At 34.7% G+C, this 26,215-nt stretch overlaps 1 protein-coding gene across 1 annotated transcript in view; it reads right to left on the minus strand.

Moving 5' to 3' along the window:
- Positions 1 to 26,215, minus strand: part of DNAH12 (dynein, axonemal, heavy chain 12) — a 71,062-nt gene that overhangs the window by 40,671 nt on the left and 4,176 nt on the right. The window contains exons 4-31 of the mRNA XM_010081056.1: positions 25,409 to 25,435; positions 24,268 to 24,457; positions 22,624 to 22,699; positions 21,843 to 22,001; positions 20,767 to 20,962; positions 19,786 to 19,968; positions 18,564 to 18,714; positions 18,363 to 18,454; positions 17,917 to 18,095; positions 16,991 to 17,126; positions 16,077 to 16,202; positions 14,270 to 14,404; positions 13,110 to 13,303; positions 11,987 to 12,227; positions 11,225 to 11,410; positions 10,711 to 10,911; positions 9,433 to 9,627; positions 9,123 to 9,244; positions 8,704 to 8,986; positions 7,956 to 8,075; positions 7,424 to 7,580; positions 7,023 to 7,195; positions 5,407 to 5,559; positions 4,749 to 4,988; positions 3,371 to 3,616; positions 2,951 to 3,070; positions 1,989 to 2,098; positions 695 to 878 (exon numbers count right to left, since the gene is read on the minus strand). Of these exons, the coding sequence (XP_010079358.1) occupies positions 695 to 878; positions 1,989 to 2,098; positions 2,951 to 3,070; positions 3,371 to 3,616; positions 4,749 to 4,988; positions 5,407 to 5,559; positions 7,023 to 7,195; positions 7,424 to 7,580; positions 7,956 to 8,075; positions 8,704 to 8,986; positions 9,123 to 9,244; positions 9,433 to 9,627; positions 10,711 to 10,911; positions 11,225 to 11,410; positions 11,987 to 12,227; positions 13,110 to 13,303; positions 14,270 to 14,404; positions 16,077 to 16,202; positions 16,991 to 17,126; positions 17,917 to 18,095; positions 18,363 to 18,454; positions 18,564 to 18,714; positions 19,786 to 19,968; positions 20,767 to 20,962; positions 21,843 to 22,001; positions 22,624 to 22,699; positions 24,268 to 24,457; positions 25,409 to 25,435 (4,575 nt within the window). The remainder of the gene's footprint in view (positions 1 to 694; positions 879 to 1,988; positions 2,099 to 2,950; positions 3,071 to 3,370; positions 3,617 to 4,748; positions 4,989 to 5,406; positions 5,560 to 7,022; positions 7,196 to 7,423; positions 7,581 to 7,955; positions 8,076 to 8,703; positions 8,987 to 9,122; positions 9,245 to 9,432; positions 9,628 to 10,710; positions 10,912 to 11,224; positions 11,411 to 11,986; positions 12,228 to 13,109; positions 13,304 to 14,269; positions 14,405 to 16,076; positions 16,203 to 16,990; positions 17,127 to 17,916; positions 18,096 to 18,362; positions 18,455 to 18,563; positions 18,715 to 19,785; positions 19,969 to 20,766; positions 20,963 to 21,842; positions 22,002 to 22,623; positions 22,700 to 24,267; positions 24,458 to 25,408; positions 25,436 to 26,215) is intronic.

Raw genomic sequence — 26,215 nt, forward strand, 5'->3', positions numbered from 1 at the left:
TTAAAATAATAAAATTATTAATTCAATGGTTTACTATCCAGATTAACGGAGGTCTGACATAAACAGGAAAAGGAGGGGGGGAAAAAAAATAAAGCATTAGAAATACTACACAGAAGAAGAAATAGACAGGATTATTAGCTCCTAGTCAGAGGGAAAAAAAAAGCATTAGAAATACTACACAGAAGGAGAAATAGACAGGATTATTAGCTCCTAGTCTTTAACCCATATTGGTATGTTTGCTTCATTTTTCTTAAAACCAAACCAGTAATTTAATTTAGAGCACAGCCCTATAAACACTGTCTTGAGTCCAGGGAACAGATTAAGAAACGCTGTCTGGAATCAGGACTTAAAAACCAGAAGCAGGTGCCTTGTAAACTGCCTTTCCTGCCCCTCTGAAAACAACTGAATCACACCATGAGTTACCAGGACTTAAAAACCAGAAGCAGGTGCCTGGTAAACTGCCTTTCCTGCCCCCCTGAAAACAACTGAATCACACCATGAGTTAGCCTGAAGTTAAAACATACTTACACAAGTGCACTCGTACAAACCCCCACGAAAGCCACAGCAGGTGAGAGAGGGAACATACTTACACAAGTGCACTTGTACAAACCCCACGAAAGCCACAGCAGGTGAGAGAGGAAGAAACAGATAAAGGTGGGCAATTACTATACACTATATTTAAAACATACATTACCTCATGGGACACCAGATCAAATTGCCCAAAAAGCTGACCCATAGTGATTGATTTTGGATTCACAGTTCTAAAAATTACTTTTTCTTCTTCACCATAACCACGCTCTTTCATAAGAGACAGAGTATCTGCCAACACATGTAGAACTTTGGTTTTCCCAGAAAAAGGTTCCCCTACCAGCATAAAACTGTTAGATGGAAAAAAAAAATTAGTATTAATAACTTTGTCTTGCAATTTAGACTTTCAAAGACCACATGAAATCCAACAGCATCATTCGTATGCTTAAAGCTAATTCTCACCTAATTTTCAAAAAGCAGAGCATGTAAATCTGGTTTGTATATATGCAACATCATTCAGGCAAAACCATTTTATTTGCATATGCAAATCTGATTGCCCAGCCACTTTGTCCTCTAAAACACAGATTTACCACCACACTTGTTAATTTATTTGTTGAATCAAAGATTATCTCCTGGATTCTTTTCAGCCTAGACAGAGTTTGTAACAAAGTTCTGGACAAACACAAATGGTAAAGCAATTTGTCCTCTAAAACATAGATTTACCACCACACTTGTTAATTTATGTGTTGAATCAAAGATTATCTCCTAGATTCTTTTCAGCCTAGACAGAGTTTTTAACAAAGTTCTGGACAAACACAAATGGTAGGAACATGTACAACACGTGCACACACACAAAAAAATCAAATTATCTTTGCCCACATTTAAAAATAACTTTTTTAGTCACCCAGCAGAGCAGTATAACAATGACATACTGAGAAGATTAATTAACGAGCTGAATATTAACAATCATTTGGCTAATATAATATTGTATATATTTTCTCCACATGGTTGCTATTTAGTAATAAAATCTAGGAATAAATGCTAATATTGTATATATTTTCTCCACATGGATGCTATTTAGTAATAAAATCTAGGAATAAAATGGCAGAGATCTGATAACTAATATTCTAATATAGACAAACTTTTACAGTCCTAAGTTTTTACCATACTGATATTCGCACCTAAAATCATTATACAGGTGAGGCTACTTCTGGTATCAAGAGTAGTACAACTTCCCAGACATTCACAAGAATTTTGGTACATGTAAAAGCAGTATTAGTGATCAACTGTTCCAAATCAAATAAACATTTTGCACCCTTAAGATCTTTTATACTTGATATAAATAACCACCATAGTATAAGCCAAAATTACAACAAATACTGGTTGTGAAACAATAATGAGAATCTTACCCATTAAAATTACAACAAATACTTCTTGTGAAACAATAATGAGAATCTTACCCATGTCTAACGATCATCATTTCATATGTCTGTATCATTTTCTCTATAAAAACTTTTACAGGTTGGACATTATGTCGAATGCAACATTCGTTGGCACATTCCAGAAAATTCTAAAATCAAAACAGATTACAATCTTACCATTGCTACAATTTAAATTACTGTCTTGGACTACAGTAGAACAGTTTGTGCTCATCAATAAGGGTTTCAATTTAATTAATACTACTAATTGGAACATAGCAAACATCCCCGGGGAAAAAAAAAATCACTTCTGTACTTCATATGCTAGAACAGGACTTAACTACAATTTTTATCTTAAGGAGAAGGCATATCATCATCAGGAAACCAACGATGTGCTTTACTACTAATCCCCGGGGAAAAAAAAAAAAAAATCACTTCTGTACTTCATATGCTAGAACAGGACTTAACTACAATTTTTATCTTAAGGAGAAGGCATATCATCATCAGGAAACCAACGATGTGCTTTGGAACAATACACTTTTAACAAGACTCCAGCATTTACTGTAAATGTTTAAAACGTTAATCCATTTTGTCTTTTCCAACACGCTCATCTTCTTCCCAGCCATCCTCCTACAAAGGAGCTATGCTTTAATTGTTGCTAGAAACAAAAGAAAATATAAATACAAAGCTTAATCTCAATTATTACAAGAAATTAGGAAAGAAATCAGCAAAAGACCCTAAAATCTGGTAAACCTGCAGGTCAATTTCCAATATGTAGGATGCCTTACACAACCCCTGTGGTGTAAGGGAACTCAGATATGTACTATACTCAAAATAGATAAAAGAATTTTTTTTGGTATTAAGTTTCATTGTAAACATTCAGCAATTTTCCTTATTTTGTAATAACTCACAACTTACTGTATTAATTACACCTGGTTAAAAACAAAACTCCCCAAAACAACCCACAATGATTATGACCAAGGAAAAACTAAAAGCATACTTACACTGTAGTCTGCATCGGGAAGCTTGATTCCAGGAAATAAATCACTAGTTATACCCATGAACAGAGGTATATCATGCGACAAAAATTTGGGCTCGTTCACATCCTTAATTGATCTAAGAAGCTACAGAAAACAAATATACATTTTATTGTTCTTATTAAAAACACAGAATAAACTGTTCAGCAATTAATCTAATATGTAATAAAGATTTATTAATCAAATGGTGCCTTTGATAAGTAGTTAAGCATAACTGTGCGATCATCAGCATAGCACTGGAAACAGCAGCATGTATTTTATTATCTTTGTTTCACAAACTAAGAAACATGGATCGGTGATGTGACAACATGTGGTGGAACTGCCTTCAGAACTCTGAATCACGTGCATCTGTAAAATTCCTTAAGAATTATTCCCTCAGGAACTCACCAATATATCTTCATCTTCCATGGGAAATTTCAGTTTCAGATTTCCAGCAGCCATCAACACAGCTTTAACTGCTCGCATACCATAGTCATAGTGATACTGAGAGGAAAGCTGTTCTGAACAAAGCCTGTAGGTCATTACTATCTTCACAGACAGTGACTTAGCATTCAAAAATCCATATGAATACAGTGAAATTTCTGCTATCAAAGCATAGTTAGGAACCATCATGGCTACTGTTCGGAAAAGAACCTGAAATACATACCCAAAGAAACCCCTTTAAACAATTAATTGAGGAATGGAAAGTAATGTAGAACTTTTGCAACTGATGGATCAGTATTGATCCTATCACAGCATTTCTAACTGAAAACAGTACCAGCATCTTAAATGAAGTACTGCTTAATACGATTAGGTAAATTGTGGAGCATTTAACAGTTCCACTGGAAAGCTGTGACCTGCAGAACATTTGGGAGCCAATGAAATAGAATTATCAGTGTTTGCAGTTTATGACTCACTAGGAAGCTAATGTAAGCTTCAAGATCCATCTCAATGTACAATCGCGTGCAGCAAAGACACTGTCCCCCCCAGCTCTTTTCCCTCATCACTGTCTCAAGAATGCGGTTTGCCTCTTACACTGATACATCCAACACAGCAGTATGTGAAGGAAGGTGTCATACATAGCAAGTGAGAGAATGCACTTTCTTCCTTTAAGTAACCTGCAGTTGGTATACTCTTCATGCGGCATTAACTCTGCTTTAAGTTAGTATTCACAGCATAGTTCCCACTGAGGCAACTTGCTCTGGCCCAGTAGCTCTGTGCCATGTGGAGCCTTAAGAAACAGATGCTGGTCCAAAAGGCTCCAGATTACTTTGCTAAAGCTGAGCCTCCTCAATGAAACAGCTAATCTACTCAAAACAATCACCTCCAAGATTTAAGTTAATCAGGTAATCTAAAATAATTCATTTCATATACTAAGTGCAGTTTGCCAACACCTCTTTTCAGTAAGACTAAAATAAATGCAACGTAAAAATACTTTCTTAGAGCATTTTTTCCAACATAGCCCTCCATCTCAAGAAAGTTAGCATCCAAATCTTATAATCTACCCACAGCCTGACACTTGTCAGTTTATTTGCTACAGCATTATAGCCTTTGGCCTGGAAAAGCAATAATGAAAAACACTAATAGACACAACAAAATAAAAAAAATATTTCCAATTCCTTCAAAAAGAAAAAAGTACTTTGAGGCTTAGTATGTGTAAATCATATAAGAAGTATATGGTTATATTCCAGGTGGTACAGTATAAATTAATATCAGCAATACACGTGTCCTTCAATTTTTTTAAAAAAATCATTCTTAAGCGGAAGCATGTGTTTCATTATCTTACCTTCAGATTATCTGGAAGTTCAGAACGTCCTGCGTAACCTGGATTCATAGTAACAGCTACAAAACAGTTGGGGTTAAGCTTCAGTTCAGTTCCTTCAAAAACAAATGTTTCTAGTTTTATCTGTATGGCCCTCTGGATGCAAAGGATCTGCTGTGCCACAACAGACAGTACTTCCAGTTCAATGCGATTGAATTCATCAAAACATGCCCATGCACCTGATGAAGCCAAACCCTTGAAAAACTGCAAAAGAAGAAATTCAGCAATGATACCACTAACAGAATATTAGAAGATTCAAAAGAAACTAACAGTATCATGTCAGAAGTTTAATTGCATGAAAGATATAACTATGATGATAGTATCTAAGCCTGTTTAGAGCAAAGATCAATGATGTACTGAAGAACAAAGTCTTTCTCAGTTCTAAAGAAAGCTAAATCAGAAGATCCTGATCCTATGAACTCTTGTTTCTTTAATGTTTTGATTAGCAACTTAATTGGATTTCATAAAGCACAGAAAATTAAACGTATGTAGAGACCAGTATATAGTGTCCAAAGGTAGCAGACCACAGGTGCCACATTTATTTAAGTGCCTCTGTAAAGTTGGGACCTTACAATATTCATCCTAAAAAATAAAATACAAAATACATTTATTTTCTATTTACCTTTCCCATTGACAGGTAATCAAGGCCATCAGAGCAGTTGAAGACAACACACTGAACAGCAAGAGCTTTAGCCAAATCTTTGGTGGTCTCTGTTTTACCTGTCCCTGCTGGACCCTCTGGGGCACCACCAAGGTTTAAATAAAAGGCTCCGATCTAAGAAACAGAAATAGTTTATGGAAATTATTAGTACTTCATTCATATGAAATTATTCTGAACAAAAATGTTAAATTCGATTACACTAGATAGTTTCATGCAGACATTGTATCTAACCTAAGAACTATCGTTATACTAATTAAAAAACAATCTGAAATTTATTTACAGCTTGGAAATATATACAAGAGAATTGAATTTTGACCCTAACAGAGAGTTTAGTTCTATTATCATCATGACCAGGATTCAAAATTTACTGCACCCAATCTTTCAGTTCTTGCTTAGATACAACTTTCAAATAAAACTTGATGTAAATACTTGGTTGCTACTCTGTTCTGTTTCTCCTTTAATATAGTTTTTTCCTCTTTTCTTATTCTTTCCTATGCTGTCCCCCTTTGTTGCATGTGTATTCCCTTGACCATTCCATATTCTCTCCTACATTCTGTTAAAGCAGGAGGAAAATCTGACAGGAAAAAAATAAACTGCAGACTGTAAACAAAAACTCAGATATATTTGGCTTCCAATCCACAGTTACAGGGCCACATCTATATTGACAAGCACTGGAAATACTGTATTAAGACCTTGGTGGGCAAAGGAGGGGACTTCCATTTGCCAGACTGTCAGGCTTCCAACTCCAAGATTCAAGGTCCATGAGCTTAAAAAAAGAAACAGACTACCAGCTGCATCGCCCTCTCACACCAATGTACCTTAATGTTTTGACAAATAGGTACCAAGCAGCAGCTACAACACCATAAAAACTGAAGCTATGAAGAGGGCAAAAAAAAAAAATTTAAAAATAATCTTCAGATGCATCCATTGGGTCTTTTCAGATCTTTTCTTTCTTAAACCCTATGGAGTTTGTGACTAGGTCTCCAAAGCATGAAAATTACCATCTTACAACAGGAGGATGAGTGCCTAGTAAAACTTGAAACCACACTCCGGCCAAACAAACTGCAGTAAAAGTCAAAAAAACCATATATGAGATGACTTTGGTAACTTCAGTTGTCAGGTTAGTTGAGCAACAGACCAGCACAAGAATAAACACCTCTAACAAGCGCAGGTGCTAAACTGTTGTACTAGTCTTAGGAACAATATGATCACTAGTGGCTCCTTCTCAACTTTATTTAGCAACCACAGAACACCAGAAAAGGATTTTGTGTTCTTACAACCTGAACAGCAATAAAAATACTGGGTGGTTTTTCTGTTTGTATTTTAAAAAACACATCCACAACAGAACAATCCATTAATGTTTCAGTCACGTTGGTGGGCTGTCCAGGTTTGTTGTTACAAGTCAGTTTCATGTTCACTATTCTACATATATTAACATCTTTGACAACTGCATTTTAACAGAAATACCAAAGTCTGACAGAAACTGCAAGTCCTAAAAGTATGGCTGTAACGAACAGTGTAAGAAACACTATACTACAGTAAATACAGTATTTAGTAGCACTGATGGAAGATCATACCAAGGTGCGGTAACACCTGTCTGTAAGAGGAGTAATGACAAGGCGTGGTGAGTTTCCAAGGTATTCATAGGCATATTTTACATTGCAATTAATGATGCAGACACGAACATTCTGACATTCCCAATAATATCGTAGTTGGGCAAGCCACTGAAAGTCTGTTTCACTCTGCACTCCTGATAAACACAGAATGAAAAGCAATAATAAAAGACATTTTATATAACTGGATTTCTTATTAGGTTTAAACTTTTAAAAGCTTTGCAATTACTAATGTTGATGCTCACATCCAAACACTCACGTACGTGTCTTAATACTGGTGTTTTAGGCAGCAAAATTAGTTAACTATTTTTAATTAACGATGTATTGAGACACATGTGAAGAAAAATGTTTTAAAAGATAATTACCACTTTTAATCATTTCCATGAGGACGTCTCTAGCATGAACATCGATAGTAACCAAGGCACCCAGTGTAGTCCTTGTTTGCTTTGACAGCTTTCCTCTTACCAGCTCCACAATATCATTAAGCTGAAGCTGAAGTTTATCATAATAATCCTCTAAACCCTAGGAGAAAAGAGGCAATTACGGAACTGATTATATGACAGTTTCAAGTGTTACAGGCTTCTTCATGTTGACTAAATATCTTGATGGAAAATGCTTATTAAGCTGTTCTTTTACATTGTCATGTTTTTGCATCAACTTCTCTCTCATTCACAGTTATGCATTTATGCTGCAAAGCTACATTTTAATCTGCGCTTGCTCTAAACAAGAATATTCGAGTACCTGAATCAAAAGTATAAATCACTGTACATAAATTAATGTATATCAAACTCATATGCAAATTTTATTTTCATTGTAGAAAAATATTTAAGCAAAATACATTAGCCAAAATTAAAAATTAATACAAATTTTTTAAAAATATTATGCATTACAAAGTACCTTTGGTCCACTGCAAAGAACTTCATGTACCTCACTCGTCCAGAACATTTGAGACACACACAATACCACTTGTCCAGGCCACTCCAGAACCCATCTTTTTCGCTCAGTCTCTAGATATGCCTGAAAGAGTTAAATACAGTATAGAAATTCAGTGCATATATATAATAATATAATACAGAAGCATATAATGTGATCCTATTAATATTCTTTGCTAAAAAAAAAAAAGTATTTTCGTCTTTTCAAAGTCCAGACAAACTTTTAAATGCTCTTTTCACCTTAGATTTGCAATTTGTTATCAAATAATTTTAAAGATTCTTGCAGTTATCTTTCCATATTATGTAATATTCACAACTTGCTAGCTTCATATAAACATTTTCTGGCTAATGATTTTCTTTTAGAAGGGAGCAAACATATTACAAGTGTTGTATTTCTAACTTGTAATTAAATAAAAAAATTTGAATAATTTATTTACATCAGGTGATATATCCTTTAAACACAGCATTGCTGCCAAGAATTTATTTTAAAATAAATTATATCCAGTGTTACAGGAAAACAACCTGACTCTTATTCAAATTAAACTCTTACTTATCTCACCAGCATGTAAATACAAGTCATGGCAACTTGGTTCTGGCCCCATAACTTCATCAACTCTTGTGTTTAGGAAGAATTTTAGGAAGCCAGGAGACTGTCTTAAAATAACACAAAGTCTATTTGTGACACAGTTATTAAATTATTATAAAACCCATACCATTCTTGATCTATCAATAACATCACGTATAGTCTTCAGCATAATGTCTTCTACTTGAATCAACCACTTCTCCACTGCACCTCGAGCTTCAGAAGTAGAAATGGTTGAAATAAGTTCTACATGCTCGCCTTCAGAACTATACATTGCTTTAATATCCAAATTGGGAAGGAAATGTAGCTTAGCAATGCCTTCAAAACACTTCATCAAGTGAGGCTGAACTTTGAGAGGATCCTTAGTCTCTGACAGGATCTCCAACATTTCATCATTAGATAAGAAAAAAAAGCTAAAAAAATTTTAGAAAAAAAGAAAAAACAAAAAAAGACAACTGTATTATCAAGCTATTTTAAAGGCTGACCCTATTCACAACAAAAATAAACATTCAGGATCTTTGTTTTTTAAATAGCCAAAACTCATCATACCGGGGAAAGAAGAGACGTTTTTTCTCAAGATAAGCATTAAGTCCTTTCATGATTTTGTCAAGAAGCTCATTACTATTCTGAAGCTTCTCCAATAACCCTACCACGGAAGTAGCAACAAGAACCTGTAACAAGTTATAAATAAGACTTCAAACAGTAGAAGTTATTCAAATAATGTACAATCTAGTTTTGTTTCTAGAAAGCCTAGGCAACTGATGTAGTAGTTCATTGTATATATTCTGAAAACAAAAGCACTGTCAAAAAAACCTGAGAGAAGCTACTGTTTCCTTTTAGTACTGTATATTTTCCATACCTTTGGGTCTTTGGCACAATAGTTCATAATATCCCTCCAGAATCTATCCACAGTCTGAAAGAGACGCCCCTCTTCTGGCATCTGTTGCATAATATCCTCAGAAGAAAAAATGGGTTCCAAATAAAGCCACTGTGCTTGCACTTTCAGCCATTCATCAATAATCTCCTGAACTTGAATTAAGCGATTTTCCCATTCCTTAATAAATATTTAAAGAATGTTACCTTAATATTTCCAAACAAATAATGTTAAAGAGAATAAATACAGGAATGGTAGACACTGTGGTACTCTAGCTCCGAAGGAGAAAATAAAAATGTCTAGCAGTAAAAAACACTAAATAAAAATATTCAGGTGTATTTAGGTTCTTCCACATACACAGACGGCCAAAGGAGTTCAGAAAGTTTAACCTACCTGGAAATGAATTTTCGAAAATGCAGTTATCACTTTAGTGCTATGATCTTTTAACAACTTAATGGTTAAGTAATATCCAGGAGGCTATCACTAACAAATTCTGTTTCATCTCCCCACAGCAAGGAGCTCTTGGTTTGCAGCTGAATTACAACAGGGACACAAGAATACCATAAAGGGCACCCTAGATCACAGGAGAGATCCGGTCCCTAAAGTGAGCAATAGCAGATACATCTGGAAGAGGCTGGAGGGGCTGCCTGTAAAGGGTAAATACTACCTATGTTCACTGAGCCTGCTTGAACCTGAAGATTTCCTACATAAACCAACAAAGAACTAGGGAGGATAACTGCAAAGCAATTTCACCAGTTTCTCTCCTGTCAATAGTCATGATGTTAGCACCAAAAAGCCAAGGCTAACTCAGAAAAGCAGGTGTAAAGTGATCACATCATTGTTCTGAGGCCTGATGAAAAAACCTTCTCCCAGCCCTCAAGAAGTTTCCTTGCCCAGATGTAAACACTATAGTTCAAATTTGAGTCTAAAACTCAAGGATTAAATCACTAAATGTTCTTATTAACAATAAAAACATAATTTACAGTTGTTAAACAGCAAAGTTAAAGTCAGTAATGGAAACAGTGATTTTGCACAATACGCAAAAAAAAGTCACGTTCTATTGGTTACACTTGAACCTGAATGGAAGAGGGAATTCCAACACAGAACTAATATAAGTAGGACTTACATGAACTCAATCTTGCTGAAAAATCAATGAAAGCATTTCATTAACAAGTCAAAAAATAAAGTTGTAATACAATCGGCACACTCTTACATTACAGTTATCCTGCAAATAAAAAATAGTAAAAAAAATACTCCTCGTACCCTGATTTCTTTGTCAAATGGTTTAATGAAAGGTGATCCTCTCATTGTCTGAGTTTTCATAATCTGATCATCAAGAAGAGCTTGAATCTCATCTACCGCACACAGAATATGAACACCACTCTCATGATACACACGTGTACTGAAGGAAATTGAACCCCAGGTTTCCATCATGGCACGCATTGCATTCTCTAAGGAAAATTCCTACAGTTTAAAAAGAAAAGTTTATTTTGGTCACTGCATTATTTTTTCCAGCTCATTAATTCAATACATAAGCTTATCTAGCTGAATAACCTATTTTGCTCTAACAGCAGAAATTAACTTCTTCTTATTATTTTTCTTAGTATATAATTTTCTAGTGCACAGAAAGCAGTGCACTTGGGAAATACTAATGATGTAACGTGATACATAAATGTTTACACACTCGCTGTTATAATCCAATGGGCAAAAAAAACTCTAGCAAGCCATAAAAGCCATCACTATGTTACATTTGTCCCTATCAAATCTCTATGCTTACCTTGCTTGCACCTACGCTTATAGCTTCAAACTCTTCAAAATACGGGGCTAGATTCTGCTTTAAAACTTTTCTCAGGGTAGTTCCAGAGTCTGGTGTTAAATCATATCCTACTATATTTGACATCTGCTGCCAATGACGAGTTCTCATGCCAGGGTTACAAAAGATAGTCACGGCGGGAATATTCTCCTAATTGAGGAAAAAACATTTATAAGGTAAAAAGTGTGATGTGCATTATTCCTTAACTTTTTAATAATCTTTGATGTGCATTTAAAATTCTGCTGCGGTAGCTGATGACATGAAAATCTTCTCTGAAAACTGCAGATGGATTGGTTCAGTTATCCATTCTATTTCTAAATAATCATAGTAAATTACTGAAGAAGAAATATAAAACTATTAAGCACAGTCTTAGAAGAAAAAAAGAACAATTTTTCAGCTATGTTATATTAAATTGGGCTTCCGTTAACATAACATATAGTCCCATTTCAAAATTCCCAACTATATGCTTAAACGTTTCTCTGCATCCAAAAATTACTTTTCTCCTGTACGTGTCCACTCTTTAACAATTCACATTCCTAAAACTACAAAGATATCCAAAATCCAATTTTATTAAAATCAACAGGACAGTACAGTCTGGAAATGGTGACTCAGAGCTCTCTGTCTATAATAATAGGAGTCTGACTCTGCATCATCTACCTATACCAAGTGCTGAATTTAGCATTTGTCCCTCACCATCAAATATTAATATCTCTCACCTTTTCTTACCTTAAAGTCTTTAATCTGCTCCAGAACTGAAGAACACATTGTAAGAGTTGGATTTGCCTTTGTTTCTTCTGCTGTCTTCTCTTCTGCAGTTCCACGTTGTGTTGTCTTTTTCTGCTCCTGTTGAACTTTCTTCTGCTTTTGTTGGAACAGTCTTGATGCTTTGTATATCTCTCTAAAAAAGTCATCAACTTCAGCCTCCATGCTTTCCCCATTCAGTTCCAAAAAGTTACCATCCATCCATCTGAGAAAAAAAACCAAAGTTAGAAAAGAGAACAACAAACAGTCCACAAACAGTTAACACTTTGCTTTGCAACACAAACAAGACATAGATTAATATTTATTTAAATTAGAGCAAAGTTCTTGTTTCCAATTATTGTCATTCTGTGCAAAATTCTAATGTAAAACTAAAGGTGGCTTGATCAGAGTCTTCTGGGTATTTGTGTAATTCTCTCAGGTCAGTCACGTGCTGAAACCAAGTAACTGCATGGACTGTAAACTCTGGCAAGAGATCAACATACGACATCAAAATATACTAGGCCTTTGTATTTTCAAAAAAATCCGTACTTTTTCGCCATATCACGTTATAACTTCCAAAGAGTGGATGAACTTGTAAACAATATCACTTAATTTTGACTCAGACATACTACACTTTTTTGTGACAGGATCTAACCACCAGTGAGAAATGTAATCATCTGAGCACATCTACATGGCATTTGGACAGCCATTAGGTTAAAAATGGTTTTCATTACATACAAATGGTGAGCTTTCTAATTGAACTTCTTCCTTTTCCAGTATAAAACATGGCTGATAACTAACTAAATTTGTTCTTCCTAATACATTTCTTTCACAGAGTTTGTCTTATTATAGGCTTCACCAGCAATACAGTTAGAATCCAGTAATGGATATAATCCTTTGCACTACATTGAAACAAAAACAAACTGACATTTTTTTCTATCTGAATTAAAAATAACCACCCTGATATGCAAGTTATATTACTATTATACTTAGATTGCTAATAACAAACAAATGTTTCTACATAAACAAATTCTACATCTGACATGAACAAAACCAGCACGAACATTTTTCCTTCTCTCCCTCATTTAGCTTCCAAGAGCTGAATTACCTTTTTTCTGTTCGTTGCCATTTCAGTATAAGATGAAAGAGTTTCTGATATGGTTCAGTCTCAACTTTTAGCTCGTTGAGGAGTGGGAAGTCACTCAGATTCCACTGGAGCAGAGTCTCTTCTTTATTAATAAGAGCTACTGTTTCATCAGCTTCCTGTATGTGTTTCTGTAATGCCCTCAGGTCAGCCACATACTGAAATCAAACAATTGTATGTCTTGAGACATAAGTAAGTTATGCTCTGAACAGCTATCAAAATAAGACATCAAAATATAATAAGCCTTTGTATTTATTAAAACTTGTTAAAAACTCATCATCTTATCCTTGAGCAGATAAACTGTGAAGAACCCAGATTAAGAAAAATAAAGTTGGTGTTATCATTACTGAATTTAAGAGCATAAAGTCATTTTCAAAATGTTTGAGCTTTAAAATTCACTGTTCCAGGAAGAAGGCATATGCATTTTAATGTACCTGACATATAAGGGCAACTGGGATTTATTATCTTAGGATTTCTGTTTTGTGCTTTGAAGTGTTTTGCTTTAAAAAAAATAATTACTAAGCACAATTGTGATATCCTCCAATTAAAGTGCAAGACACACTCTGGCAATTATAAAAGACTTCTAGAAATGTCCAAAGTTTTGGAGCCAATGGTCTACTCTTCATTAGCAGAAAAATGAAGTTTTGAGGTTTATTTGAAAAAAAAAATCAATTTGCTACCAATCACTCTTTCTAACCTGTTATTTTTATCTTCAGTTCCTCAATATACCAAAAACAGAGAAGGAAATTCTGATCACACTGAAGGTATTTGCAAATAATGCCACTGGGGCCAGAATTCCATGATCTACGTAAACCAGAATAATTCACTTTATAAATCCATAATATTTCAGTCCTTGCTGGGATTACCTTTCAGCTAATTTAAGCACAACTTCATAGTAAACTTTCCTTTAAGTCAAATGTTATTGCCAATGTCATACGAAAAGGGGCAGGGCAGGGACAGCAGTAATTTTACGAGTTTGTTCATTGTAGCAAGAGGATAATAAACGTTTTAGTTCACATTTGTTAAAATAACTGATTAATTTTAATCCTAAATTTCTTCCATAACCCTTTTGTATTAAACATACAAAACATTTCTACCCATTTTTCACTAAACGTTAATCAGACCTGCTGCATGCAATCCAGTTCTGAGTAGTCTTCAAACTCCATCACAGAATGTCTCCGCTTTTCTAATTCCCCCATCAGTTTCTCACATTTACGTGTTAGTTCTTGCTCTCTTTTACTTTTAGACTGTTCAATCAGCTACAAAACAATTGGGTTCTTTTAATAGTAAAAAAGCAATGCACAAGTGGTTATAAGCCCTTTCAAAGATTAACATACATAGTATGACCTTAACTAAACATTTAGCACAAACAGACAGCAAATAAACAATACAAATAAGTTATTTTCTTTGCAATCATTGAAATTTCCTCAGGAGTTGCTTCTGTATGTTCCACTTAAGTGTGTGTAACGTCTATATGTTAACGTGGAACCCTTATCTCAATAACCATAACAGATATGATTGCCTCAAAGGCCTCCTTCAGCAATCAGACAAAAGATAGGGAAGTACTACAGAAAAAGAGAGATTCTCATCTTTGGGATTCAGTGTTTTATTGCCCAAAGAAGACATTTGCAGCTGTTGAAAGCCAATGCTATCCCACATGTATCTGCTGCTATAAAAGGCAGAAATTCTAGAACATAAGACTGCTCCAAAGCACAGTGTCTGCACACAGAGGGGTTATTTTTAAGATACCAAACAAGAGATCAATGGAGGCAGAGATCTCCTGAAACAAGGACACCTACTGCCATGCAAAAATTGTGAAGCAGACAAACAGAACTTCTCCAAAGGAGGAACCAGGTTTTTTTCCTACTGCATTAGAATAAGAATGGATATGAGAGTATAAAATGCAAATATGCAGACTCATAAAAACTTGGTGTAAAACTACTCTTGCCCTCAAGCTCTAGCACAATACTAGTTGCTAGACAGTCTGCTACAGATAGACAGACTCCTGAGGGACTCTCATTAAGTCAGTACTAACATTTTCATTAAAAAGAATTTGAACAAACATTATAGATTCTCTGTGTATAAGCAGAAAATTAATTTCACGCTTTTATTTTTCAGGTCTAAAAGAATGATAACATGCAAACAAAATATTTTACAGTCATAGCAGTCTCCCAAGCTGGTTATGTTTTAAGTCAGAGGCATATTTACTACCCTTGGATACACCCCTTAGTGACTAAATAAGACTCAGTGAAAGATAAATCCTCAGTTGTGCTATTTAAAAGATACTGATATTTTTATTTTAAAAAATGTTTATTGTTAATTCTTAAACATTTTTAGAAGAAATTATTAAATCCACACTAAATTACTATAGAGAAGCAAGAGAAGACCAAAAGGCTTGACTTGCTGTATCATAGCCAGAGAGAAAGAATGCTAGTGAGATGAATACAGACAAGTGGAAGAAAGTAATCTGCATACAGAGAAAGTTAGATGCTGCATATCTTCTATCAACAATTGCTACCTAAAAAACACAATTCCCACTGTTCTCTTACTGACAGAACAAAATATTGTTTTAATTACCTCCTGTCCAGAGCACTAACAGTTATTAAGGGCCTGGCAGTTATATTTTCAGTATTAGTCAACTACAGTGTAGTCAATTTTCACCTTCCTATGAACCACCTTCTACTGACCACAAACAAAGATAATGATACTTGATGAAGGTTTTTAATTAGTGACGATTTTTAAATTATTCCACAAAAAGCCATCTGTTGATATAAAAATCTGGAAATATGTTATTTATGTAAGTCTAAATTAGTATGGGTCACATTATATGTGTAGGTAGATATATTTAGCCTGCAGAGGAAATAAATAGCTCAAGCAAAGTGAGAAGTCTAACAAGCCAAAATATGCCATAAACTTAGAAAATGTTCTTACATCATCATGCTCATCAAAAATAGGGTTAATCTTCTTTGGCCACAATACAACTGCTGCATTCAGTGCAATGTCTTCAGGAGTAAACAAATAAACGTCTAAGAAGTAAGACATTTGCCGACAGCATTCCTATAAAAAGTGATTTTACAAAACTTTAGTTATTATAGGTCAGTTTAAAATATGGGGTAGGAAAAGATTATCTACAAAGAGAAAACAGAAGTCTACATTTCACGGACTTTTCAGAATTCAGAGCTACTTCAGCCAATTGAATATTAATATTCAAAATACATATAACAAGTTATTCAAATCCCTGCCCCATTTGTGAGCTTATTTCTGTAAATAAGACTCCTGTGGCCTGTAAATGTGCATGCAAAAATCCCAATATTATTTATAAATATAAAAAAACATAAATTCTGCAGAATAAACATTTTATACAGACCTATTACCATAACACAAAATTTGATACATATCATCATAACACATAGCAAAGAGCTTCTTTTCCAGTAATGTTTTTGGCTGACCCACACCTTACACAATTTCTCAGTTTTGTTGTCTGAGCACAAAGTACTACTGCTAATGTAACATCATCTATATTCTACTCAAATAGTAAAACGTTTCTTGTGTATTCAAAGTCATAACTGCTTTTACACATAAAATTCTCTTTACACTTGTGATTTACTAGAAGCTGCATTTCCTCATGACATGCAGCAGACACAGAGAATGGGGAATGAAAAAGGCAGGCATATGGCAAAGAATGAGCCGGACTTCCCAATTCTCCCTCAAGTAACACTGAAGGCATAATTTATTCATAAATGCAGCAGGATCAGACAAAAGTTTCTGTACTCCAGCATGAATGCTGTATTTGTATAGGCCAGCATGTTTGTTAAAAGATTAAAAATTGAAGGATAGTCACTTACGTTGATCCTTAGCAACAGGTCCTGAATACCTTTGGTTTTGGCCTCCTTTATGTAAGCCATTGTTTCCACCATTTCCTCTGTTGTCTCAGGAACTTTTAATGCATGTTCCTTAATTGCTTCAAATTCCCTACATATCCTATAAGTTTATTTAACATAAAATATTGAAATTTTAATATTTTATTTTGACTGGCTTCAAGTTCAGCTTTAATGGAATCAAAAGTTCAAATTACTTCTTTAAGTATTAAGCCTGCACAAACTCCATAACTTTATGAAACTAAATAGGGAATATGACCAAGTCAGTCTAGAAAAATACTGTTTATTAACTTGTAATTATTGATTTGTTTGGAGTGTTCTTTTGCAACAAATGCTTCAATTACTTTTGATAAGTACATGAACTTAAGTATGGTATCATTAGCATACACACAAACAATGTAAATATTTTGCCATTTTGGTAATGTGGAATCACTATAAAACTTGACTTGTTCATTTTAACAAAACAATTTAATATGACCTCACTCATGGTTTAATATATACCTGCAAACTAACCTTTAGAATTGGTCAGTGTTCCTATCTGTCATTATCTATGAAAAACTAGAGGTAGGTATCGGTCACGTAATAAGAGAATCTAGCTAGTCTTCTCTTTGACAGTGCAGTAGTACTGTATTTAACACGTAAAAAGCCAGAACGGTAATGAAGCCCTTTGATCTTTTAGCTCCTCTGTTATCTAAGTCTACTAGTCAGTTCCCCTACTAGGTTTTGAGTCTGAAGCAAAGGAAAAAAATACATCAGCTGGTGCAACTTGCACGAGATCATTAGTTAGCCAAGAGTCTTCACTGAAGAGCAGTATCATATATTTGCATTTCTTCTACATATTTCTACTACGCATTTAACACATATACCATTCACGAGCAGAAAATTCTACTTACTTTTCAGTTTCCCCTCTGTAATTCGCAACTATTCTGACCATTAGCATTTTTGCAAAGGTGTTTGCATTACTAGCCAAACCTTGCTTTAAATCCTCACAATTCAAGCAGATCATAGGGAAATAGGCCATCTCTGGTAAATTCAAGATTTCCTTCTTGAGGGTGAAGAATTCATCTATGAACTTCAGAAAAATGTTAGATTTTACACTTCAGAGCTGTTATTTTAATACTTGGCTACAGGAATAAGTATTACAAATTGAAGAAAATAAATAATATCTTTTTCTACTTACCTCAGACTTTTAGGGAAGAAAACCACTTATGTTGTAGATTTGTCAGCAGTCAACATAATTTTTAGCTAAAAGCTAAGCAACCATTATCCTCTGTTCCCTTTTTATTATTGCTGTATGTATAGTAATAAATTATATATATAATGTAGAATTAAAACTTACAGCAGTATATTCATCAAAACTGTGTTCTTCTGCTTCAAATCTTTCTATCCGTGCCTGTGCAGTTCCATCTACAAGCCAGCCATACCTTTCAACTACAATTCAATAATAGTGTATTACTATTACTATAATGCATACACTATACAGTAAATTACTTATTTCAAATAAGTAACACAGTATTTTAAACACCCTTGTATCACTCACCATAATTTTCAAAATATTCCATTGGACCTTTCAAGTTATGTCTGACAGTTTCTTTCAGTGTAGATGTGGCCCATGCTACGACATGATTAGGAAGCTCAGCATCCAGAGTTGTAGCGTCTCCCATTAGCCAAGAATGTACTGTCTGGATGTTCTATTATAAGTGCAAGTTCTGATTATTTAAATTTTAAAAAGCAATGCAAAGATACATATATTTGAAAAGTAAGTTGCAATCTGCAGAAGACACTGTATCAGAAAAGTATGACACCCTAATCATGACCAAGGCCAGGTGCTTCATAAACACCTCGAACAACTCTTCCCAATTCAGAAAGTTTAACAGGAAACATGTAAAATGAACAAAAAATAATTATCTAATCTTACAAAAAATTAATTTCTATCCTGTGTGCAAAGACACAAAACTAAAAAAACACTTCTCTGAAAGTACCATCATGTATGATTAAAGGCCAACACTAAGTCCACAGGGATACCTCTAAACCCCCAGAAAGGCTGGCTTCCCTGAAGTCACAGATTGGTTCCTAAGACATAAATTTTTCCATATTGTATATATTAGTTGTTAGGGATTTGAGACTTTTTCTCAGAAAGAAAAGGAATACCAGCTCTAATTTTCCTTGTCTTTCTCTGGGGATCTTAATTACAAATGCAAGTTAATTGTAAATCATCACACATACAACCAGGGTGTTAATTGTATTTCTACACAAAATGTCAGCTCACAGAAGTACATACTGCAAAACTACTTGATTTTCAATGTTACAAATAAATACATAATTAAATTAGAGTAGGTGGTTACTTATACTTAAAGCACTATCAGGTTTTATAAACATACCAAAGAAGAAAACAAAAATGTTATCTTCTAGCTAGATTTCTTTCCTGGCTAAGTTTTCAGCGTGACTTCTATTTAATGAACAAGCAGACAATTAATTTGCAGACATATACACAGATTTGCAGATTAAAACAGTAGACTAAAACAATCAGTAGCAGGTGTACCAATTTTTTATGAACAAGGAATAACAAAATGAGTTTCAGAGCCTGGAGTTTTGCTGCGCATCAATATTCACTATGTGACCTGCAGAATGCTCATGGAAAATAAATACTTCAAGTCGCATTCTGCTTCCCATTACCATGGTAGTTAGAGTACTAAATTACTAATATTTTCATGTACAGAGCAACTCAGCAGTTACATATGTAAATAAAGACAAAAGCACACCTGGAGAGTCTGTCCTACACGATTTACTACAAACAGAATTGCTTCTTCTAGGTCTTGGAAGTTTGGATAAAACTCAATTTTCTTTTCATCAAGAGTCAATTCCATCTTAAATGAAGGTAGACAACTTCTGTCTTCAAAAAGTTTTACAAAAGCTTCAACTGTTCTTCTCAATAATTCTTTCAGCTAGGTGACAACATATAATACCTATTAGTTGAAAGAATGGAAAGCCCCATCCCATTTTGCCTTCATTCAGAAAGCTGGGATTTCCGTTCATTTTAGTACTTTTGCCCTGGTTCATGGATACCTGAAGTAGTGTGAATTTTTCTAATTACTTCAGTGGGTGTTAGTGCCAACCTTTAAAGGATATAAACTAATGAACAAGTAAACAAACATTTCAGTAAAACCCATGCATTTATTTTTGCTGTAAGTCTATTACTAAATACATGCTTAAAGTATAAATGAAATATCTGGAATGAATTTTTCTCTGACTTTTTTTTTTTAATACGACAATGATTTGATTAGACTATTGTTCCATTATTTTTCTACAAGGTAAATAAAGGTTTAATCCAAAAAATGACTGCCTCCTCAAACTGCTGAACATACATATTCCCACCGGTTATTACTTCCTTAAACAGAACAAAGTAAACAACAGATGTGTTACGTTAATTGGAAGTTAAAGGATTTTTAAGTAACCTAAGAACTTTGAAATATAATTGTCTCAGTCTGAAATCAGTAATTTCATTTGAACGTTCTTGTTTTATTACTATTAGGAAAAAAAAAAAAACAATTGGAAATTCCTAAAACAAACAAACAAACCTGAGAAACACTTCATATAACTTTAACACTTTGAATACTTAACTGGATTAAATACAACAGATGGCTAGCAATGATTAATTAAACAGGCCTCATATGACATAATGTGCTGGCTCATTAAAATTACCTAATTTCACACTAAGTTTACCAGAGAGGAAAGATTTTTACCTGATTGGACATAAGCGTAGCCACACAGTTATAAAAAGAGTTAACCTGATCCAACTTTACACCATTCAATGACTCCTTCTGAGTAAAGAGACCAATAACTCTTTGATACCATGTATTCAATATCTTCTCTTCTGCTTTAGAGCAGCTTAGAGAGACATCAGTCTTTAAAGATTCACAGTCAATTGGCCCTTTCAACCTAGAAAAGAAAGTTACAGGCAACTTTATAAACAAAAATCTAAAAACCCATGGAGTAAAGTAACAGTAATCTATGGTAGATTACAAACCCATCCTTTTTTAGCAGAAAGCACAGTGGGAACTTAAGCACCACTTCTGTAGACTTAATTGAGGAAAAAAACCACACCCCAAACCCCATGAAATAAAGAACAGTTACCAGAAAAAAAATGAGGAAAAATATATTGAAAATTACCTTTTTGAAAATTACAAAAATGAAAAGTTCCAAGATTAAAAATAAAATCCAACTAATTAAAATCAGGAAGAAATCTGATCTTTAGGGTTACCGCAGAATTCCCTACAGACAGTAATAGAACCACAGAATCATAGAACGGTTTGGGTTGGAAGGAACTTTAAAGATTATCAAGTTCCAACCCCCCTGCCATGGGCAGGGACACCTCCTACTAGCCCAGGTTGCTCAAAGCCTCATCCAGCCTGGCCTTGAACACCTCCAAGGATGGGGCATCCACAGCTTCTCTGGGCAAATACTACTATAAGTTAATTTTTCAAATGCTACTTCAATCAGACTTCTATGGGGATCATGGCATTAAGGTTAAATAAATAATGAGGAGACTTTTACAGAATTAAGGGCAAAAGATAAATCAAAAGGGCTGATACTACCAGCAATTTAAGCACCAATAAAATATTTATACATAACAGACAGAAGAACGGTTCAGCGTGTCATAACACAAAGTAACCGACTCCAAGAACATTAAATGCCACATTGAATAAATGTACTATATAAAAAAACCCTACAATAAATAACAGAATTGAACAAACTCATCTTTACCAGATTTGAAAACCTGTATGAGGTTAATAATTCACCAAAACACAAAACACACTACCTGAAACTTGAGAAATCCACTAAAAGAAAGGTAGAGAATGCTGCATAACCAAAATCCAGTAGAGTTTTCATTGTGGGGTGGAGAATATGCAAGTTGGAAAGGATTTTATTTTTTGCTTGGATATAACTGTTATGCCATGGTTTAGAAAAATCCAGGCCTCTGAAAACAAAACAAAACAAAACAAAACAAAACAAAACAACTAAAACACCCACCCAGCCAAAAAAAAAAAAAAGTTAAGAGCTCAAGCAATACTTGAATAAAAGATTTTTACATATAAAAAGTAGTATTAAAATGTTATTTCCTAACATTAATTGTTATTTAAGTGCCATACACATATCCTCAACATGATACAGTGGAAGCCATAAAGATACTGTCTGAGCAACCATGTTTTATACTCCAGATTATTTTCAGATCACCTGCTCTTCCACGTTAGAATGTAAACTTCTAACTTTACCAAGTGCTAACAGAAAGTATTTATCATCAGTATTCAGATGACACACTTTCTGATGCTTCAGCAAATTGTGCAGTTCAGATAATTATATTCTGTCTACCTGAATTCCTCTTCTGTTTTGGCAGAGTATAATAGCCTTTCCTTCAGTCTCAAGGTTTCACCTCATAATATCAAAGTCATATGAAACCTTGGCATTAGATACCAAAAAATTGTCTCATTACGGGACTCCAGAATTAATATTGTGCCACAAATCTGTTCATGGAGCTCAACAAGAATGTCACTCATGCAACTGTTTTGCCAGTGGGTTATTTGCTAACTTAATCCACTCACAGAGGTAATGAAGGCAAAGGTGCCTCCTCTTCATCTTCAAGTCCTTTTACATCTGGTTTAATAAGAACATTTCGCACTAGGAAAAAAAAAAAAAGAATATTAGAAGAAAATTAAGCCATATTCAATAGGCACTGTACTTCCTCAGTCTTTCTCCAGGTTGAACCAAGCACATAGTAGGATGGAAAGGTAACTGTATCATCCAAGTCTTCAAAACACATTCTCCCAAAGGCAACTCAAAATCACAGCTTCTGCTAAATATCTATACATATTCAGGTGGCTTAATTGCAATTCTGTCCCCTATTCATGAAGGCTTTCTGAGAGATCAGTGTTCAATAATTAAGTACTTTCTTAAGTAATTTCTTCACTGAGAGGGTGGTTGGTCAGAGGAACAGGCTCCCCAGGAAAGTGGTCACGGTACCAAGCCTGGCAGAGTTCAAGGAGTGTCTGGATGATGCTCTTAGTCACATGTTTTAGTTCTAGGTAGCCGCAGAATCATAGAATCATTAAGGTTGGAAAAGACCTCAAGGATCATCAAGTCCAATCGTCAACCCACACCACCTAACTCACTAAACCATGTCCCTAAGCACCATATCTATACGTCTCTTGAACACCTCCAGGGATGGTGTCCTGCAAGGAAAAGGAAGATGGACTCAATGATCCTTATGGATCCCTTCAAAGTTGAGATATTCTATGATTCTAAGTATTCATGGCAATTTTGTTTAATATAATTATATTGGGATACTGTAATTATCTCACTGATGACACTATGAAGTTAGTCCCATGTTAAATTGTGTATTTTTCTAATCTGCATTTTAAAATAGTTCAGACTTCCACAAAAATATTGACAAAACTTGGCTCAATTTCAGATTTCAGATACTATAAATGTAAATAAAAATACATTAATATATTATTTCAAGGGAATACTTTTTAAATTACAGTTCATGACTCTTTTAAAAAAGTTTAAGTTAGTTGTATGAGTGATATCTGAAAACAGCTAATTATCTTCACAGATTTTTATTGTGAGCTTCCTCATGCAGAGAAAGCAGCATCAGAAAACCTACAGATGTACTTGTGGACAAAAAACTTTTAAAAAGCTGCTGTTCCTGAAGAAGCAAAAAAAAAAAGAACAACTAGTACATAAGAATTTCCATTTTCTTTAGTAGAAAACAGCGATACATTCTTGCATCAAATTAACCAAATAGGTTAAAAACTTAATGAAGGTCATCTGCGATCAACCTTATTTATGTGAAGCCTACAGCTGCCTTTGTCTTTGCTTGAACTATACCTTCAGCTGGTTAACTTTTTACTAGTCCAAATAAAATCAGCAAGTTTTGCCTGAAATATTATGGCCTACACACATTTGAGGAGGCAGAAAATGAGAAAACAGTGGTTAATTACAAAGATCAAGCCTGGCTGAAAGAACAATCTAGAAAAAGTATTTTCAGTGGGAGAACATGGCGTAGCTTATTTTATATATATATATATATATACACACAGTACTGTCTATATATATGTATATATGTGTGTATATATATGTATTTTATATATATATAGCTACATATATATACGTGTATATATATGTGTGTATATATATTTATATGTATTATATATATGTATAACTACTGTGAAGTTTCTGGTACTTACCTGCAAATCTTCTCATGCTCATTTCATAATCCCTTATTATCTCCCCTAAAAGCTTTTCAACTAACAGCTCTCTAGCTTTGCCTTCCATAAGCGACTGTGGTACCAATGAGAGCATGGACATTAGCCACTGCTGCGGAATGGGAACCACCGGATTACTCTGCACACACTTCTTCATAAAGAGATAGTTTGTCTGAAAGTACAAGCACAACACTGTCAGAGGTCTAATAACTGGTTATGTAAATATTTTTGTGTTAGGCTTGACAATGAAGTCTCTTTTTAGTCACCCTTTCTTATACTTAAGGGCTGGCAACATAATCTAATCTTTTCAGTGTTCACTGACTAGTACACTAAAAGCTACTCTATGGATGGTAAAATGGTCTGCCTGTCTCAGTGCTTAAATACAAAATATTGTACCTTTTTGTATGGCATTTTCCTTGTTTGTCTGCTGAAGTTTATGACTGATAATAAAACAGTTCAAGGTTCATATTATTGTACTTTGAACGAATATTTATCTGGCAAAAAAGTATGCACAAATAGGTTGTGTTTTTTTTGCCAAAGAAATAGGTACTAATGCTTTTGAGTGATAGGTTTGTTACAAAACAAAAAGGAATTTGAATCTGTATACTCTTCAAAATGATTTTACCTAATATCAGCTAGGAAAAACAGATGTTCCCTTAAACTAGTCAATACAAATATTTCAATGCTAATTTAAGTTTAAAGTGGCTATCAGAGATAAAGTCTTATTTTGAAAGCTATACACAAATTCCAGGATTTGCACATGTTCTTCAAATCAGGTGAACAATGTCAAAGACTACTTTTTGTACAAGCTAAAGCATGATCTACGACTGCAACTGAAAAAATCCTGAAGCCTGTTAGAATTTTTTCTAAGTAATGATCTTTAACTAGGGTTTAGATCAAAACTTAAGTTACTGATGGACATACTTTCTGTAAAAGAAAAATACTTTCCTTCTGTTGGACCACAAGAAAAGATCCCTGTTTTGCTTCCTATTATATTTTTCCCCCAAAAGACTGCTGAAAAAGTTTTTCCTGTTTAACCACTATTAATTGCACATAACATACTCAACCCCTCTGAACAGAGACCATTCACTCTTCTACTCTGAAAAAGCAGAATTTAACTCACTCTTCGTTGTCTTTGCTCACTGTTCATCTGTATAAAAAGGAACAGAAAATCATAATGTAATAAGAACATATAAAAAATCAGAAATATAAAATTTAACAAATATTATTCATAAATAAAGACTGTTCTGTAGATATTCAAGTATAAATTTGAGTGGGACTACTTGAGGATATTGAAGAATCATAGAATGGTTTGGGTTGGAAGGAACCTTAAAGATAAACCCCACCCCCCTGCCATGGACAGGGCCACCTCCCACTAACCCAGGTTGCTCAAAGCCTCATCCAGCCTGGCCTTGAACCCCTCCAGGGATGGGGCATCCACAGCTTCTCTGGGCAACCTGGGCCACCACCTTGCCATGCTCACAGTAAAAAAATAATTCCTAATATCCAATCCAAATCTCCCCTCTTTCTACTCAAAACCGTTACCCCTCACCCTATCACAACACTCCCTGATCAAGAGTGCCTCCCCCTCTCTCCTGTAGCCCCCTCTCAGCACTGGAAGGCTGCTTTAAGGTCCCCCTGGAGCCTTCTCTTCTCTAGGCTGCACAACCCAAGCTCTCTCAGCCTGTCCTCATATGGGAGGTGCTCCAGCCCTTTGATCATCTTCATGGCCCTCCTCTGGACTCGCTCCAACAGGTCCACGTCCTTGTGCTGAGGACTCCAGACCTGGATGCAGTACTCCAGGTGGGGTCTCACGAGAGCAGAGCAGAGGGGCAGAATCACCTGTTGGCCTGTTGGTCACGCTTCTTTTGATGCAGCCCAGGATACAGTTGGCTTTCTGGGCTGCAAGCACACATTGCTTGCTCATGGT

The sequence above is a fragment of the Pterocles gutturalis genome, unplaced genomic scaffold, assembly GCF_000699245.1.
Source record: "Pterocles gutturalis isolate BGI_N339 unplaced genomic scaffold, ASM69924v1 scaffold4459, whole genome shotgun sequence".
Classification (NCBI taxonomy): Eukaryota; Metazoa; Chordata; class Aves; order Pterocliformes; family Pteroclidae; genus Pterocles; species Pterocles gutturalis.